At 38.2% G+C, this 17957-nt stretch overlaps 1 protein-coding gene across 4 annotated transcripts in view; it reads left to right on the top strand.

The window, feature by feature from the left end:
- Positions 1-17957, top strand: part of CEP120 (centrosomal protein 120) — a 79123-nt gene that overhangs the window by 56967 nt on the left and 4199 nt on the right. For 2 of the 4 annotated variants that reach the window (XM_040444337.1, XM_040444338.1), the window contains exon 20: positions 11300-11445. The exons of 1 other annotated variant lie outside the window; for it this stretch is intronic. In XM_040444337.1, the coding sequence (XP_040300271.1) occupies positions 11300-11445 (146 nt within the window). Of the gene's footprint in view, positions 1-11299; positions 11446-15203; positions 17003-17957 lie in introns of those variants that run through there. One more of the 4 variants, XM_040444339.1, reaches the window with a different exon arrangement.

The following is a 17957-nucleotide window of genomic DNA, read 5'->3' as shown; positions in this document are numbered from 1 at the left end:
GAACTAAGATTTTGGGTAGGATGTGGGTCCCTTACCATATTTGTGCACAGTAGATCTGTTTAAAACTAAGCTCTGATATATTTAGTTAAAACAACACAGGCTTCATTGGCTGACATCAGCACTATCTTGTCCAGTCTCCTGCTTATCCACTCAGGGTAATTAATTTGATTAATTTATAAGTAATTTAGCCAAGGATGGGATGTAAATCTTTGTTTAAGAAAACAGTTGGAGGTCCAAGTCTTGGTTAAAAACTGTGTCTTGAAACCATCCAGGCCCTCCTACTGACTTGTCAGCTCTGGGTTATTTTCAGAAAACTTGACTTGAGTTCCTTAGTTTAGTTGTAAGTTTTTCCCACAGACTTACATGGTATGTGTGAGCGGGAGAGTAAGTAGTGGCCACTTTTTAGCCGCTGTTTAGTCTAGTGTATGCATGTTTACATCTCCTCTCTGGATTTATAGGCAGCTCAGGCAAAATAAAGATTATACTCACTTGATTGAGGAGTCTTTAACCCAGAGCACCTGGCAGCAGAGAGGATTTCTTTCTGTAACCTCTAATTTTTGTGTGTGCGTGTGTGATCAGTATTAATGCCATATATGTGATGAAAAATTCAAGGCATTTAAAGGCTTGTCTTCTGTGTTTTAGAACTAGGATGTTTCAAGTCTTATAAAATTACAATTTTACAAAGTAACCTGACTTAACCTAATTGGCTTTTATTATTTTTTTCTGCTTATAATTATGCTTGCTTATTGTAAACAAAGACAAACTTTGCAGCACCGCATAACACAGAAAATAAAAATCACCAGCCAGAGGTAACAACTGGGTCTGTTTTTACCGAGCTTTCTTTTCCTTTCTTTCTTAATAGTTGCTTTTTAAAAGAAATAGATCCTAACAGTCCAAAGAGGCAAAGAAAAAGAAGATGGTTATGCACCCTACCCGCCCCCCGCCCCCCCACTTCTATTTTAAGAACCAGAGCACATTATCAGTGTTCTGGAAGCCTTCTGTGCCTTTGCTCAACTGCATCCTCTCCAGAGGTAACTACTTGCCTAAATTTGGTATTTATTCTCCCTTTGCTTTTCTTTACGTTTGTGTGGTTTTAAACTTTATGTAGATGGACTCATTGCCTTTGAATCGTTCTCTTGTCCGCCTTGTATGACTCAAAATTGGTTTTGAGATTTAGCTATGTTGAGGCAAGTAGCTATAGTTCATTTTTATTGCTTTATAAAACAAACAGATGAACATAGCACATTTTACCCAGTCCTTTTTCAATGGCTTTTTCCTTTAACTTAGAACAAGACAGCACTGAAAAGTTTTGAATTTGTCCGAGTTCCTCTAGTATTTATATCAAAAAGTAGAGTTTCTGGTAATAGGGGTCGCTGCTTTCTAATGCTTTGCTAAATAGGGCAAAATTACTTTCCAAAGTGCTTGTACGACTCTTGAGTTCCCAAGAGTGGTGTGTAACTGTTATTCTTCATATGAAGTCCAACACTTGGCTGTTATCACATGTGTTAATTTTTTCCAGTGAGGTGGGTTTGAAATAGTGTCACTTTGTGGCTTCAGTTTTCCTATCCCTGATGACTTACTTGGAGCAGCTTTTCTTTTGCATATCAACCACTTGTCTTTCTTCACTAAGGAATGCCTGTTAATGCCCTTTGCTCAATAGAAGTCAACAGGTAATCCAGATTTTAGAGTCACCAGATGCCAAGTTTGAAATAACTGCTATTACTGTGTTCTAGAACAAAGGTGATATGATGGAGAAATGAAATGAAGAATTAGAGTATTTTGAAAACTGAGAAATATTTTAAGTGAAATGTAAGAATGTAAAAGATGAGTTAACAGCAGATTGGATGCAGCAGAACCAAAGATGTGTGAAGTCAAGTCAGTAAAAAGCATCTAAGCTGAAACAGAGGGGAAAAAAGAGGATGGAAAAAATAGCAAACAACATGAGTGACCCCTGAGATAGAGGATATGAGATTGGCTACCATTTGTGTGTAACTCCGGACCCTGTCTTCGTCTCTTTGGGCTCCCATAACAAAATATCACAGACTTACTAACAAACCACAGAAATTGGTTTCTCGCACTTCTGGAGGCTGGAAGGCCAAGATCAGGGTGTAGGCACGGTCACCAGTTCATAAAAGGCCACCTTTTTGTCAAGTCCTCGTGGAAGAGGAGTCAGGGAGCTCTGCTGGGCCTCTTTTACAGGGACAGCAGTCCCATTTAGGAGGGCTTACCTTCATGTCCTAATCACCTCCCCCTAACAGTTCAAAATGGGGATTAGGTTTCATAACACACATTTCCCCAGCTATCCAAAAGTAGAGCGTTCCTGTGAAACCTCTCTTAAGCAGAAATGATGCAAGCAAAGAGCATCCCCAGCTTACCCACAGTTGGCCTTAGGCCACTTTGCTCTTACAGAAGACCTACATTTGCATGGTAATGGTTTTCAGAATAGCCAAAATCCTCCTTGATTTAGCAAAAATCGATACTAGTGTAGCTTTTTCTAACTGTCAAATGGCTTACTTCCAACTTTCAGAAAGCAGGGAAACCTTTATGTATTGGGGGAGACAAACCTGAAGCCTCTAGCAACCCCTCAGAAAAAGAATGGGAGAGAAAGCAGGATTTGAAGAGATACTACATGAGAATTCTCTAAAAGTGAAAAACATAGCAATTCATAGATTCAAGAGTGTTTATGAACTCTAGGAATAAATACCAAGTATACCATACCTAGGTTCATGGTAGCGGAGTTGCCAAAAAGCAAAGAAACCCTTAAGAAGATGGGGCTAGAGGGAGATATAGCTTTCATAGGAGCAGCAATAAGATTGACAGATGACTTTCCAGCCGCAGGATAACATCCTTAAAGTATTGCAAGAACAGAACTGCCAACTTAAGGTTCTCTTCCCACTGAAAATGTTCTTCATAAATGACAGTGACAGAAGACTTTTCAGAGCGACAAAAACTAGAAGACTTTGTCATGGCAAACCTAAAGTAAGAGAAAATAATTCAAGGTGTTCTTCAGAAGGAAAATGATCCCAAATGAAAACAGGAGAATAAAGAGCAATGGAAATAAATGTCTGACTAAAATATAAATACGGATTGTAGAAAGCAACACTCAAAATATTTGTTGGTTTTAAAATATAGATAGAATTAAAATTCTTGACAAAAACAGAAGAACAAGAGTAGAAAAGAAGAGACGGATAGAGTTAAAATGCTCAAAGTATGTTCCATTATTTGAAGTTGTCAAAGGACTGATTTGTGTTATTATTTGTAAACGAAGAGTAAAAATGAATGAGAAGCTGATAGAGAAGGGGAAATGGAATGACAAAGGATTAGACTAACCTAAACAAAAAAGAGAGAGAGAGAGAGAGAGAGAATAACCCCAAGAGATAGAACAAGTACAAAATACCAACATGTAAAGATTGCAACCCAATGTATCACCAATGACTTGAAATATAAATGGACTAAGTACTGTCATTAGAGACCAGTATTGCATGAAAAACTAAAGAACAGTATACCACTCATAAGGCATATAGCTTAAATGTAAGGATATACAATGGATAAGTTTAAAAGAGGGAGAAATATATATTATATTAAGACTCATCACAGGAAAGCCTATCTAGCAATGCTTTTATCAGGCAAAGCAGATTTTGGGGCAAAAGCCATTACCGTAGATAGAATGTTCATGATCTTAAAAGGGTCAGTTCACCTGGAAGATGACAGCAATTCCACACGTGTATGCACCTGACAACAGCCACAAATTTGGGTAAAGCAAAAACCTATAGAACTAAATGAAAAATAAACAAATGCATAATAATGGTAGATTTTTACCACAACTCTCCTGGGAACTGATAGAGCACACAAGAGAATTGGTAAATATTTAGAACATTTAGACAACACAACCCTTGGTATACAGAATATTTTAGCAGAAAAGTCCAAACTACATGTTTTCTAGTATACATGGAATATTTAGCCAAATTGCTCATGTGCTAGGTCAAACCATTCTCAATAAATTTCAGAAGATTGTAATTTAGAATATGTTCTGTCCAGAGTGAGATTAAGCTAGAAATTAATGAAAAGATAATGAATATCCTCGAATGATTGAAAATTAAGTAGTATGCTTCTAATTACCCATAGCTCAACTGGAGACAAGTGAATTTAGAAAATATTTTGAACCAAAAAATAATGAAAATATAGCTTATCAAGACATGAGATACTTTTTTTTTTCTTTTTCTTTGAGAGAGAGCACACAAGAGCAGGGGAGAGGGGCAGAGGGAGAGAGAGAGCGAGAGATGGAATCCTAACCATTCTCCCTGCTCAGCATGGAGCCTGATGCAGGGCTCTGTCCCATGACCTTGGGATCATGACCTGAGCTGAAATCAAGAGTCAGATGCTCAGAGAGGGGTCAAGATGGTGAAAGAGCATGGAGGTTTTTTTGTGTCTCCCATCCCTGAAATGCAGCCAGATCTGCACTAAACCATCTTGCACATCGGGAAAACTGATTTGAGAATTAACACAACAATCTGCACAACCTGAACCACAGAATGCACCAGGTACACGGCACAGAGAAGTGAACTGGGGGAGAGAGAAGCTGTGGAAGGCAGGGAGCTGTTTTTGCTTGTGGAGAGAGGACAGAGGCAGGGGGAGAATATGGGAAAGAACCCCCCCCTCCCTCCAGAAAGCAGCTGGAAAGAAGGTAGAAGAGGAAGACAGGAAATAATAAAGATTAGAGAGGAAATCCATGCTCTCGTAACCAAAAAAAAAAGAAGAAAGAAAAACAAAACAAAACAAATCAGTAGAACAGATCAATGAAACCAGGAGCTGGTTCTTTGGAAAAATTAAGAAAACTGATAAACCAAAGCCAGTTTGATCAAAAAGAAAAAGGAAAGGGCCAAAATAAATAAAATCAAGAACAAAAGAGGAGAGGTCATAACCAACACAGCAGAAACACAAACAACAATAAGAGAAAATTATGAGCAATTATATGCCAATAAAATGGGCAATCTGGAAGAAATGGACAAATTCCTAGAAACAGATAAACTACCAAAACTGAAACAGGAAGAAATAGAAAATTTGAACAGACCCATAACCAGTGAAGAAATCGAATTAGTAATCAAAAATCTCCCAAAAAACAAGAATTCAGGGCCGAATAGCTTTCCAGGGGAATTCTTTACCAACATTTAAGGAAGAGTTAACGCCTACCTATTCTCTTGAAGCTGTTCCAAAAAACAGAATTGGAAGGAAAACTTCTAGACTCATTCTATGAAGCCAGCATTACCTTGGTTCCAAAACCAGACAAAGACTCCACTAAAAAGGAGAACTACAATTCTGATGAACGTGGATGCAAAAATCCTCAACAAGATACTAGCCAACTAGATCCAACAATAAATTTTAAAAAATTATCCACCATGACCAAGTGGGATTTATACCTGGGATGTAGGGTTGGTTCGAAATCTGCAAACCAATCAATGTGATACATCAATAAAAGAAAGGACAGGAACCACATGATCCTCTCAACAGATGCAGAGAAAGCACTTGACAAAATACAACATAATAAAAAACCCTTGGTAAAAACCCTCAAGAAAGTAGGGATAGAAGGATCATATCTCAAGATTATAAAAGCCATATATGAAAGGCCATTAATACCATCCTCAGTGGGGATAAACAGAGTTTTCCCCCTCAAGTTAGACCTAACCTAGGAAGAGGGATGTCCACTTTTACCACTGTTATTCAACATAGTATTGGAAGTCAGCCTCAACAATCAGCACAAATGAATAAAAGGCATCCAGATCAGCCAGGAGGACGTCAGACTTTCACTTGTCACAGATGACATATTACTCTAAATGGAAAACCCAAACGATTCTACCAAAAACTACTAGAACTGATCCATGAATTCAGCAAATTCGCAGGATATAAAATCAATGCCCAGAAATCGACTGCATTCCTATACACCAACAATGAAGCAGCAAAAAGAGAAATCAAGGAATCAATCCCATTTACAATTGCACCAAAAACCATAAAATACCCAGGAATAAATCTAACCAAAGAGGTGAAAAGTCTATACACTGAAAACTACAGAAAGCTTATGAAAGAAATTGAAGATGACACACACAAAAAGGAAAATACTCCATGCTTCTGCATAGGAAAAACAAACGTTGTTAAAATGTTGATACTCCCCAAAGCAATCCACATATTCATTGCAGTTCCTATCAAAATAACACCAGCATTCTTCACAGAGCTAGAACAATCCTAAAATTTGTATAGAACCAGAAAAGATTCTGAGCTGTCAAAGCAATCTTGAAAAAGAAAACCAAAACCGGAGGCAATCTCAATCCCGGACTTCAAGCTTTATTACAAAGCTGTAATTGTCAAGACAGTATGGTACTGGCACAAAACCAGACACTAGGATCAATGGAACAGAATAGAGAACCCAGAAATGGACCCACAAAAGTATGGCAAACTAATCTGTGACAAAACCGTAAAGAATATCCAATAGAATAAAGACAGTCTCTTTCTTACACCACACACAAAAATAAACTCAAAATGGATGAAAGACCTGAATGTAAGACAGGAAGCCATCAAAATCATAGAGGCGAAAGCAGGTAAAAACCTCTCTGACCTCAGCCTGGGCCACAGCATAGTCTTACTCAACATGTCTTTGGAGGCAAGGGAAACAAAAGCAAAAATGAACTATTGGGACTTTATCAAAATTAAAGGCTTTCTGCACAGCAAAGGAAACAATCAGCAAACTGAAAGCTAACCGACAGAATGGGAGAAGATACTTGCAAACGACCTGTCCGATAAAGGGTTAGTATCCAAGACCTATAAAGAACACATCAAACTCAACACCCAAAAAAGCAATCCAGTGAAGAAATGGGCAAAAGACATGAATAGACACTTCTCCAAAGAAGACATCCAGATGGTTAGCAGACACATGAAAAAACGCTCAACATCACTCATCATCAGGAAAATACAAATCCAAGCCACAATGAGATACCACCTTACACCTGTCAAAATGGCTGACATTGACAACCCAGGCAACAACAGATGTTGGTGAGGATGCAGAGAAAGAGGATCTCTTTTGCACGACTGGTGGGAACGCAAACTGCTGCAGACACTCTGGAAAACAGTATGGAGGTTCCTCAAAAAATTAAAAATAAAACTACCCTACACCCCAGCAATTGCACTACTAGGTATTTATCCAAGGGATACAGGTATGCTGTTTTGAAGGGAAACAAGCACCCCAATGTTTATAGCAGCACTATCAACAATAGCCAAAGTATGGAAAGAGCCCAAATGTCCATCGATGGATGAATGGATAAAGAAGATGTGGTATATATACATAAAATGGAGTATTACTCGGCAATCAAAAAGAATGAAATCTTGCCATTTGCAATTACGTGGATGGAACTGAGGGTATTATGCTAAGTGAAATTAGTCAGAGAAAGACAAATATCATATGACTTCACTCATATTACTTTAAGACAAAGAACAGATGAACATAAAGGAAGGGAAGCAAAAATAATATAAAAACAGGAAGGGGGACAAAACATAAACTCTTAAATATGGAGAACAAATAGAGGGTTGCTAGGGGGGTTGGGGGATGGGCTAAATGGGTAAGGGGCGTTAAGGAATCTACTCCTGAAATCCTTGTTGCACTATATGCTAACTACCTTGGATGTAAATTAAAAAATTAATTAATTAATTAAAGAAAAGAGTCAGATGCTCAGCCAGTTGAGCCATCTAGGTGCCCCCTCAAGGCATGACATTTAATTCAAGCTGTGCTTAGTGGGAAATTTCATAACCTTGAGTGCACTTAAAAAAGTAAGCAAAAAAAATTTTTTTTTTCAAAATATCCCTTTCAAATAGTAAAAGAATAAGAAATTAAGGCAACTAGAAGGAAGGGATAAGTAAAAATTAATGAAATAGGGAGGAAATGTGCATACAACACAGTCAACAAAGCAAAAAGTTCTTTGAAAAGACCTCCTCCATGGAGTATTCAAGGACAAAAAGAGAATATCAAGAATTAAAAAAAAGGACACAGGAATTCTGATCCCACAGTCATTTAAAAAGATAGGAGAATGATATTAAAATTTTTTTGTGAACTTTAGATACAGAACTTCCAAAACTGACATAAGAAGAAACAAAATATTCTTTGTTTTTTTTTTTTTTTAATTTTTTTTTTTTAATTTTTTTTTCAACGTTTATTTATTTTTGGGACAGAGAGAGACAGAGCATGAACAGGGGAGGGGCAGAGAGAGAGGGAGACACAGAATCGGAAACAGGCTCCAGGCTCCGAGCCATCAGCCCAGAGCCTGACGCGGGGCTCGAACTCACGGACCGCGAGATCGTGACCTGGCTGAAGTCGGACCCTTAACCGACTGCGCCACCCAGGCGCCCCACAAAATATTCTTTGGATAGCTATTAGGGAAATTGAGTCTGTAATGAAAAACTTTCACACAAACGCTCTAGACCCAGATGGCTTCACATGTGAATTTCAGTAAAAGTTTTAGAACTAATGCTAAACTTAAACTGTTTTAGAAAGAAGGAAGGCAGAACATTCCTCTTTTTAAAAACAAGACTAGCATAATCTTGATCTCCAAACCTGACAAAGATATTATAAGAACAAAATCAATTGGACATCCAGTCTCAGGAACATTGATAAACAGTGTATAAGCATCTGAACTGAGTTTATTTATTAAATAAAGGTAAAGTTGGTTGGTTAACACCTTCAGAAAATAAACAAGTAAAACATACAAAGGGGTATCAGTTGGAAAGGAGAAGATAAAACTATTATTTGTAGATGATACTATTATATTTAGAAAACCAAAAAGTATCTACAGGTGACACACTAGAGCTAATAAGTGAGTTTAGCAAGTTTGCTGAAATGAACTCAGTACATAATTACCAATTTTAATTACACTAGGGCCAATTAGAAAATGAGAATTTAAAAACTGCCATGTACTATAACATCTAAAATCAAGAAATACCTAGGAGCATATTCTAAGACAGTTCTTAACCCTTCATCTGTAGAGAAGTATAAAATATTAAATGAAATTAAGACCTAAATGGAGAGGTAAACTGTTCACTGATTGAAGAATCAGTATTGTAAATATAATGCTTTTGTCCAAAGTGATGTGTAGATTAAGCACACTTGTAAGCAGATCCCAGGAGCCTTTCTTTTTTCCAGCTTTAGCAACAGAGATTTATATAAAAATGTCAGAGTCCCGAATAGCTAAGAGAATTCTGAAGGACAGCCAGAGGTGGAAGACTTATACTATCACTTATCAAGAGTTATTATTTTCAAAGTTACAGCATCAAAGCAATATAATTGAATGCAAAGGCAGAGAAATAGATCAGGTGAGAGATTCCATAAACAAACCCATACATATATTACATACATGGACACAGGTGGTATATCAGTGTTGTTACTGCCAAATCATGGGAGATGCAATTTTTTTTAGTAAATGTTCCCACATCAGTTGAAGCTCTATATGGGGGTAGGGGAGGGGGAGAAAATAAACTTGATCTCACACATCCTCAAAACCAGTACATGAATTACATATATATGTACATGAATTAGTGATCTGAATGAACCTTCAGGATGGTATAAGAGAGCATCTTCATAAAGAGTCTCTTCAAGATTGAGGCAGGCAAAAATTTACTTAAGTTGAACAAAGAAGGCACCAGCCAAAAAAGATGAGACCAGATGTGGACTCTGTCAAAATTAAGTCAAAAACACCACTAAAAGGAATGAAAAGGCAAGAAAAAATAAAACTAGTGGAAAATATTTGCAATATTTAAATAATTGACAGAAGACTTAGTATATATAAGGAACTATGAATATATCAATAAGGGAAAATGCATAGCCAAGTAGAGCAATGTGCCAAATGGCTGAACAGGAAATTCACAAAAAGAAAGAACGCCGTTACAAATATTATACCATGTTCAACCTCATTAGTCTTTGAAAAAAAAATGCAAAATGAAATCACAGTGAGATACCACCATGTAACCTATCAGAATGGTTTAAATAAAAAAAGAAATTACTAAGTGCCGATAAGAATATGGAGCCCTGGAAAACTCACAGGCAAGTACAAATTAGTTCCAACTACTTTGAAAGCTATTTGACAATACTTAGTAATACTGAAATTTTCATATCCTTCTGGTTGAATCCTATACCCAGTAGAAAGGCATACATAATGTTCACATCAGTTTTATAGAACGAAATTACAAACCAACCCAAATGTCCCTTGACGGTGGAATGAATAGACTGTGTAATAGTATATAGGAATGGCAGACATCAGCTATACCAAATACAAATGAATGTGCAAACCGTTTTAACTCAAGATAGCCAAACATAAATATATACAATTCCATGTACATGAAGTTCAAAGCAGTCAAAAGTAATTTGTGGTGTTAGAAGTTAGGGTAGTAATTACCTTGAGGAAAGGATGAGTGGTTAATGGCTGGTCAGAAGCCAGAGAGGCATTTCTGGGGTTCTCCTAAATTTCTGTTTCTCAGTCTGCACGGAGGAGTTTGCTTTGCAAAATTTTACCACAATGTCCACTCGTCATTTGGCAGTTTATTGTTATTCAGAAAAAGTTTATGTTAAAAAAAGACATACCTATTGATACAGTTCTCCCCATTGGTGGTTCTGACCCCAAAGAAAAGGACCTGTCCCTCAAAACATATGTAGAAAGGACCATGAACCATCTCTGTTAGATGACAGGATGTTTTACTGAAGCAGTGCTTATGATATCAGAAGTGCCTGTTCCTGAGAGAGTGGTTAAGTAAACCATGGGATATCCATTCTGTGGAAGGTTAGACATTCATTCTAAAGAAATTTTATATCCTAGCTGCAGAGATTTTTGTGTGATCTTGGAGAAGAGTAGAAAGGCATATTATTTATTACCTGAGCTTGAAGGAGAATTAGTGACCAGTGCAGAGACAGTTCAATTTTTCAGGGTACTTCTTTGTATAATTAAACTATTTCTTAGATGCTTTTACCACTGCTCCGTGGGGCACATCATTATGTTGACAGCAGACTCTTTCTTTCCTTCATCTTCTGTTATCTTATGGTGGTTATATAACCTCAATTCACTGATTGGGCCATGAATGATTATGGCTTATAACAAGAAGAGTGAGAGCTTTCAAGAGAGCCTGGGCTTTCCCAGATAGTAGGTGACTCATACAGTTGGAGAGCATGGCTATATCATGGGTATCATCTAACAGGATTATGAACACAAGTCTCAGTCCTATGAGATACATTTATTCCTAACGTAAGAGTACTGGCTTGTTTTTTTCTTTCGAGCGGGAACAAGAAAGTCAAATGGCTCGTCTTAAAAAACAGCAAGAAGAATTGGAACAGATGAGACTACGTTACCTGGCTGCTGAGGAAAAGGATACAGTCAAGACGGAGAGACAAGAATTGTTGGATATAAGGAATGAATTAAACAGGTATAATAACCAAAAAATTCCCTTTTTTTCCAGACACCAATGCAAGTTCCAGTAGGAGAACCTTTAATTGGCTATTGGTCCAAGGAAAGTACAATGTCAGAGCTTTAAGAAAAATGTAGTGGACTAGCAAAATAGAAAATCTACACTAAGGACCATTATGCTATTTTTTGCCATAAATGTAGGTGTATGTAGCTTTTTTGTTCCTATTCATCGCGTTAATCCTTTAAATTTTATTTTTGTGTGACTGCTGTAGGATTCTCGCTACTATTTCAAGGTAATTGATTACACCGAATTTTTAATAACATAAAAGTAAGACACTTCAAATCTAGTTGTATTATTAATATAAATAATAAAGTTGCCCTTACTTATTGAGCCCTTACTACAGGCCAGGAGCTTTTATAAATGCTTTCTTGGCTAATTTTTTTTTTTTTTTTTAATCTTGAAAGCAGCTTTGTGAAGAAGATATCATCCCCATTTACAGACGAGGAACCTGCTGATTAGAGATTTAAGTACCCTTTCCAAGGTCACATAGCTAGTAAATCATGGAGCCAGCAGGGTTCACATGTGATTCTGTGGCTGTGTTTTTAATTACTGTTCACCACTGGACTTCTCTGGAATGTCATGTTCATCTGAGTTACGATTTCAGCAATAGTGCATGTCAGAAAAGCCATCATTAGAAAGCAGCATAAGAACAAATTACGGACTTTGGGGGAAGACTTTTTAAGTTAGTTGATCAAGATACTAGTATTTTCATTTCAGCACAGCAAACCGTCTTAGCTTGGGCTGCCATCTGTACACTGGGTGGCTTCAACAACAGAAATTTCTTTCTCACAGTGCTAGAGGCTCAAAGTTCCAGATCAGGGGACCAGCATGTTGAGTTTGTGGTGAGGACTCTCTGGCTTGTACATAGCTGCGTCACACTGTGTCCTCCCACTGTCTCTAGTGTCTTTTCTGCTATGAGCAGGAATCCCAGCATGAGATCCCCACCCTTATGCTCTCATCTAAACCTACTCATCTCCCGAAGACCCTTTCTCCAAATACCATCACATTAAGGATGAGAGCTTCAGCACATTAACTTTGAGGGACACAAAATTCGGTCCACAGCACATACATTTGACAGATGCAGTCACTATTAGGTGGGTTCAGAGCTGAATTAAACAACTACACTTAGATATTTATACATAAATATCAGTTGGAAAAGGTTAAGGTCTGTCGTGCCATGCTGCAGACTCCATTTTCGGATTTTCGTTTTTAATCACATATTTGGTGGTCACTGTATTGTAAACGTGGAAGATGTTACAAATTAGTAACTAACATGATCCTCGCCTTCCAGCATTTTGCTGCCATATGCAGCTAGTGCATGTTTTGGTTCTAGGCCACTCTATATTAAGCCTCTGCTACTTACTAAGCACGATTCTGTTGGCTGAAGATAGCCATTTGGTATCGAATTTGTAGGTCATGCAAAATTAAATCTTATTAATAAGATATTAAGATTATTAATCTCAAGAAATTAGGATTTAGAGAGAACTTAAACCAATAAGTAGATTAGAAACAAAAGCAGAGTCCTTATAAGAAAAACCTCTTAAGTGATGGCCAGGACATAATAAAACGGTTGATGTGAGGAAGCCGGGGAGGATTTAAGTGGCCACTAGTAACCGTGTGACTTGGCTGTCAAAGTGCCACTGCAGTTAGGGACATGGAGAGACGTGTTCAGTTACTCAGCACTGGTAAAACCACACCTGGGGTGTTCTTACCCACGTGCAACACGTTTTCAAGTCAGTCACCTACCTTGAGGGCTTCCGATGGAATGTGACCTAAAAGGTGGTTAGGAGAGTGAGGGATATTGAACTTGAGAACTCTAGGGCAGAGTATTAGACAGCTGTCTTCAAGTAGCTGGAGGGCTACCGAGCTAAAGAGAAGTCGGTGCCCTTCCTGAGCAGAATCATAGCCAGCTGTTGGAAAGGAGAAGCCTGGACACTAAGTTCTTTGTAAGAAAGAACTCTAACAGAGCAGTTGTACAGAGCAGTAGGTTCCTAGTGATAGAAACGTGCAGGTGGAGGCCAGACACAGTGTTTGTCAGGGATGTAGAGTGTCCTTTGACAACTTTATGGACTTTTTCAGCTATAAGGTTCTAAAGATCTACTGTGAGCCTGATGGGTGATTTGCATTTTAGTCAAGATGCAGTAGGGATAATCTATCACTTGTATAAAAATTCCATTTATCTTTCATGCATAAACAGATGAACATGAAAATGGTTGGAGTTTCTAATACATAGTTTGATGTCATATGTCATTAGTTTGCACAGAGGACCCCTTTCTCCAAGAGAACTATAAAAATCACAACAGGGGCGGCATCCATACGAATTGCTCTAATTTGTACCATTTTTCCATTAACCATTTGATTTCCACCCCTGTCCCAAACCACAGTGCTTTCACCACTTAGGCTTCTTCTCTCACAACAGATGGAGATGTTTGGTATCCTTCTTGGACTGTAGACTTCAGTTTCCTGTTCGTTTGTGGGGAATCTTGTTCATACACTTTGAACAGACCAAAGTATATGCTGTCAAGAGTCCTGCACCCTTTCTCGGGGCTCAGTCCTCCTTGTCTGTGAGACCAGGACTCTCCTCACTGCATCTCCCCAACTCTGTCAATTCACAAGTGGATTTGGTTCTCATTGGCATGGTTACTCTAAAGACCATGCAGAAGCCGGGGCTCAGACTTAACTGCTTCATCCTTCTTATTTATAACAACAAAATTTAGGAGTAGTTGCAAATGAAAACATTTTTATAGCTACTTGCTAGAGGAATATGAGGTTCTCTCTTAATGGTATATTCTCAATTAAAACAAAACATATGCCTTGTCCAAACTTGGTATCACTATCACATAGTAAGTATACTAAGTATATGACATTTACAAGGCAGTGTGGTCAACAGTATTCCATCGGAAGTACCCCGATTCCACTCTGATACCTGCTCCATTCTCTGTCTCCTGGATGAGGCATCACAAACATAATGTGAAGACTTGGCAAACAGAGTCTTCAAATGTACATGCCCTCTGAACCAGGCATTCACATCCGTACAGTTTCACTTTCTACAAATCCTCAGTGACCTCAGCTCCATAATGGAAAGTTTTCTTCATGATTCACTGTAGTATCCCCAAAACCTAGTACTGTTTGGTACATTTGTGGAATGAATGGAGAAGGATATTCTGTTCAAAACAACAACAAAGGTTTAACCACAACCTAAATATCAGCATAAAGGATGATTAAGTAATGGTACATCCAAATGATGGAGTGTTGGGGAGCCCTGTAGAAGCACCCTTAGAGATGTAAGAAAACTTTTGTTATATTAGGAAGTGAAAAAAAATCATAGACAGCTTTGCCTGTATACTATCGTCAGTGTTTTAGAAAAATATTTAAAATACACATGACTTTTTCATAGAAAATTATTACTTGGATGGGTTATCTAAAGGAAGATCATAATGATTTCATTTTCTTTTTTTGCACATTTCCAGAACGTCTACAGTTTTTATGTATTTCATTATTAGAAAAACAAATATTGTTTTCAAAACTGTCTTTGAAGAGTATACTTACTCTGGCTAGCCAAGTCGAATGCTGGTTTTTGTCGTCTTCCTGAAAATCCTACTACAGACATAATTTACCATTAAGTCATTTTTTAAAACGGGGTTGTTAACAAAAAAATCAGAACCCAACATGGTATTTGCTGCCTGCTAGAGTGGTATTGGTTCTTGACTTCTCAGGTTAAGGCAACAAGAACAAAAACAGTACCAGGATTCCAGAGAGATTGCAAGTGGAAAAATGGACAGCCCACGTGGCAACCCATTGGAAGAAGGTTTGGATGATTATTTGACTCGACTCATAGAAGAAAGGGATACTTTGATGCGGACGGGTGTGTATAATCACGAGGATCGAATAATAAGCGAACTAGACCGACAGATCAGAGAGGTTTTGGCAAAACACAATGCCAGTAATTAATAACATTTGGAAAATCTTTACAGAGACTCCAGGCTTAAATTTTAATTTCGTTGTCAAACTCTCAAAAGAAGAGAAAATGGATGTTTTAAAAACCTATTTTCAATTTTTTACAAGGAGAATTTTGTATGTTATTGTACAGTATTTATTTGATTTTATTTACCTTATGCTACCTCTCCCACCCTGGTTTTGTCATTGCATTTTATACACTCACTTTAAATGACTTTTCATTATTTCCCATAATTTATGATTTCATGGCTAACTTTCAGAACAGCTTTTCATGAGATTTGTTCTTAGAGAAATGACTATGGTAGTTTCCAGTTACCTAATTTTTCATGTTGAGCCAAAAGAGTCTATGTTGCACTTTAAAAAAGCCGTGTCCTGTTCATTTGAATATAGAGATCTCTCCAATTTTATTTAACTCATGTTAGATGGCCTGTGTTTTTAACTTGTAACTATTTGCCAAGGACAGGTTTGACAACAGAAAACAGGATCGATGCAGAGAAGCCATAACACACACTGAATGACAAAAAAAGTCATTTGTGTAAATAAAATTCATACAGAGCAAACTTGTTTCAGCAAGTATTGAATTTCCAAATTTTCCGTGTGCTATTATCTTGCAGGAAGATGACAGTACTAGCTTTAAAAGGGATTTTTTTTATCTTCCAGTAACACTGATGCTCGTTGTTAACCCAAACCCTCTAATGTAACAGGCAAACAGACACAAAGGCCCGTGCTGAGAAAGGAGGAGTGAAAAATGGCTATTTTTTACTCCCCCTAATCTTAATCAGTCTTTTTAAAGTACACGAGATGAAGTCATTGGATTTATGTAGTGCCCTGTCTATAGAAGCTTCTGAGAATTCCTATACAACGTCTTCTTCGTGGCCAACATCTGTCCTCAGAGCAACACTTTCTACCTCCTTTTACAGGGTACCGAAAAGGCTGGTTAGCAGATTCACAGATTATGTGAGTCTTAAGATACATGCTGTTTAAAATTTCCCTGATGCCCAAATACAATAAATTTAAGTGTACTTCAGGAAATAGGTAACATTTACCGAGAACTTCCATAAAAGCAGAACAGGCTGTTGGGAAACATGAAAATAATTTTCCATTGTTTTCAAGGAGGTGTATTTTTTTGAAGAGCAAAGCCCCAACACACATTATAGGTTTCATTTTGTTTCCTTAATAACAAAGTATTCATCTTCTAAAAACAACCCAGCAGTAAAAAACAGAGAAAGAAATTTCTGAGTGAGAGAATACGGACTAGGTGAATCACAGCAGGAATCGGAAATATTAATTATGGTTAAACCTTTCTCTCTTTAACTCACGCCCCACGAATGGAATCGGAGTGTTGTTATTTCGGAAGGTCTCTGGTAAAATATTGTGACTGTGCCTTCACCTGCTTTGTGTGCTGCGTGTGACTGTTTTCAGACACTAGAGGGGGCCTCAGATTTAAAGAAACAAAAGGACTTTTCTCATCTGGTGTGTGGTTCACTTCGCCTTCTGTAAAGCTGTCCTCTGGCTCTGTCACTTAACAAATAAAAGTCATAATCCGATGTCTCTTGGAGATCCCGAGCAGTCTGTTACTGTTGTTCCGGCACAGGGTCGGCAAGCACTCGGTACTCCCCGTCTAGTCACTTTGTGTTTTTGGTTTTTAAATGCTTACATCGCGGATGCTTTTCTGTCTCTTAAAATTGGGAACATCTGAAACTCCTTTTCTGGAGTCCTTGAGCGACAGCCATTTCATATGTAAGTGTCCGTGAATGTGTTAACACCGGTCGCCTTACTGAGTTAGCATCAGTGTCTGAACTGGGAGTGTAACCACAGTAGATAAATATGTGGGGATTGGCGAACACGTTTCTCATTACTGCGCCCAGTGGCAGCCCTTCCATCCAATATTTTAGGGTGAAATAAAATTGACCTTTAAGTGTTCGTGGTCCCTCTACATGGAGAGAGTCTAGTTTCCCCGTCTGAGGCCGGCCTATCGTGCACGGGAAGGGTGGGTCACGTCTCCCAGGTCGATGCGGTGCCCCATCCGTGTAAGCGTGCAGAGTTCCCTTCTGAGTAGCCCGGTCATTTCTGTGTAGACCTCGCTTCCTGATGTGCCGGCAGATGTGGGAGTCCGAGTAGGATTGAACGATGTATCAAGGCACTGCACAGACAACTTGAGAAGACAACAGTCTTCTATGACCACATGACTTTTCTGGCCCACTTACTACTGTGTCCAGCGACTGCCCGGCCTGAATCTCATCTCTCAGTTTCCACAACACATTGCCTGTTCTGGTCTGAAAAGGGGTCCGCTGGTAGCTCTGTGTGGAATTTTAAAATTTGGCCTCTTGCTATCACTGTGTCCAGCTTGACTGAATAGCTAACTTGATTTTTTTTGTTGTTTTTTTTTTTTTTACTGGTATAATTCACAACCATAAAATCACTGTGGTTTTTATTTTAGAGAGTGCACATGAGCAGGGAAAAGGGAGAGAGAGAGAGAGAGAGAGAGAGAGAGAGAGAGAGAGAGAGAGAGA

The sequence above is a fragment of the Herpailurus yagouaroundi genome, unplaced genomic scaffold (assembly GCF_014898765.1).
Source record: "Herpailurus yagouaroundi ecotype Mexico unplaced genomic scaffold, PumYag 192, whole genome shotgun sequence".
In the NCBI taxonomy this organism is placed as follows: Eukaryota; Metazoa; Chordata; class Mammalia; order Carnivora; family Felidae; genus Herpailurus; species Herpailurus yagouaroundi.
Note: the sequence above shows the minus strand (reverse complement) of the source record. Positions and strands in the feature narration are given on the sequence as shown.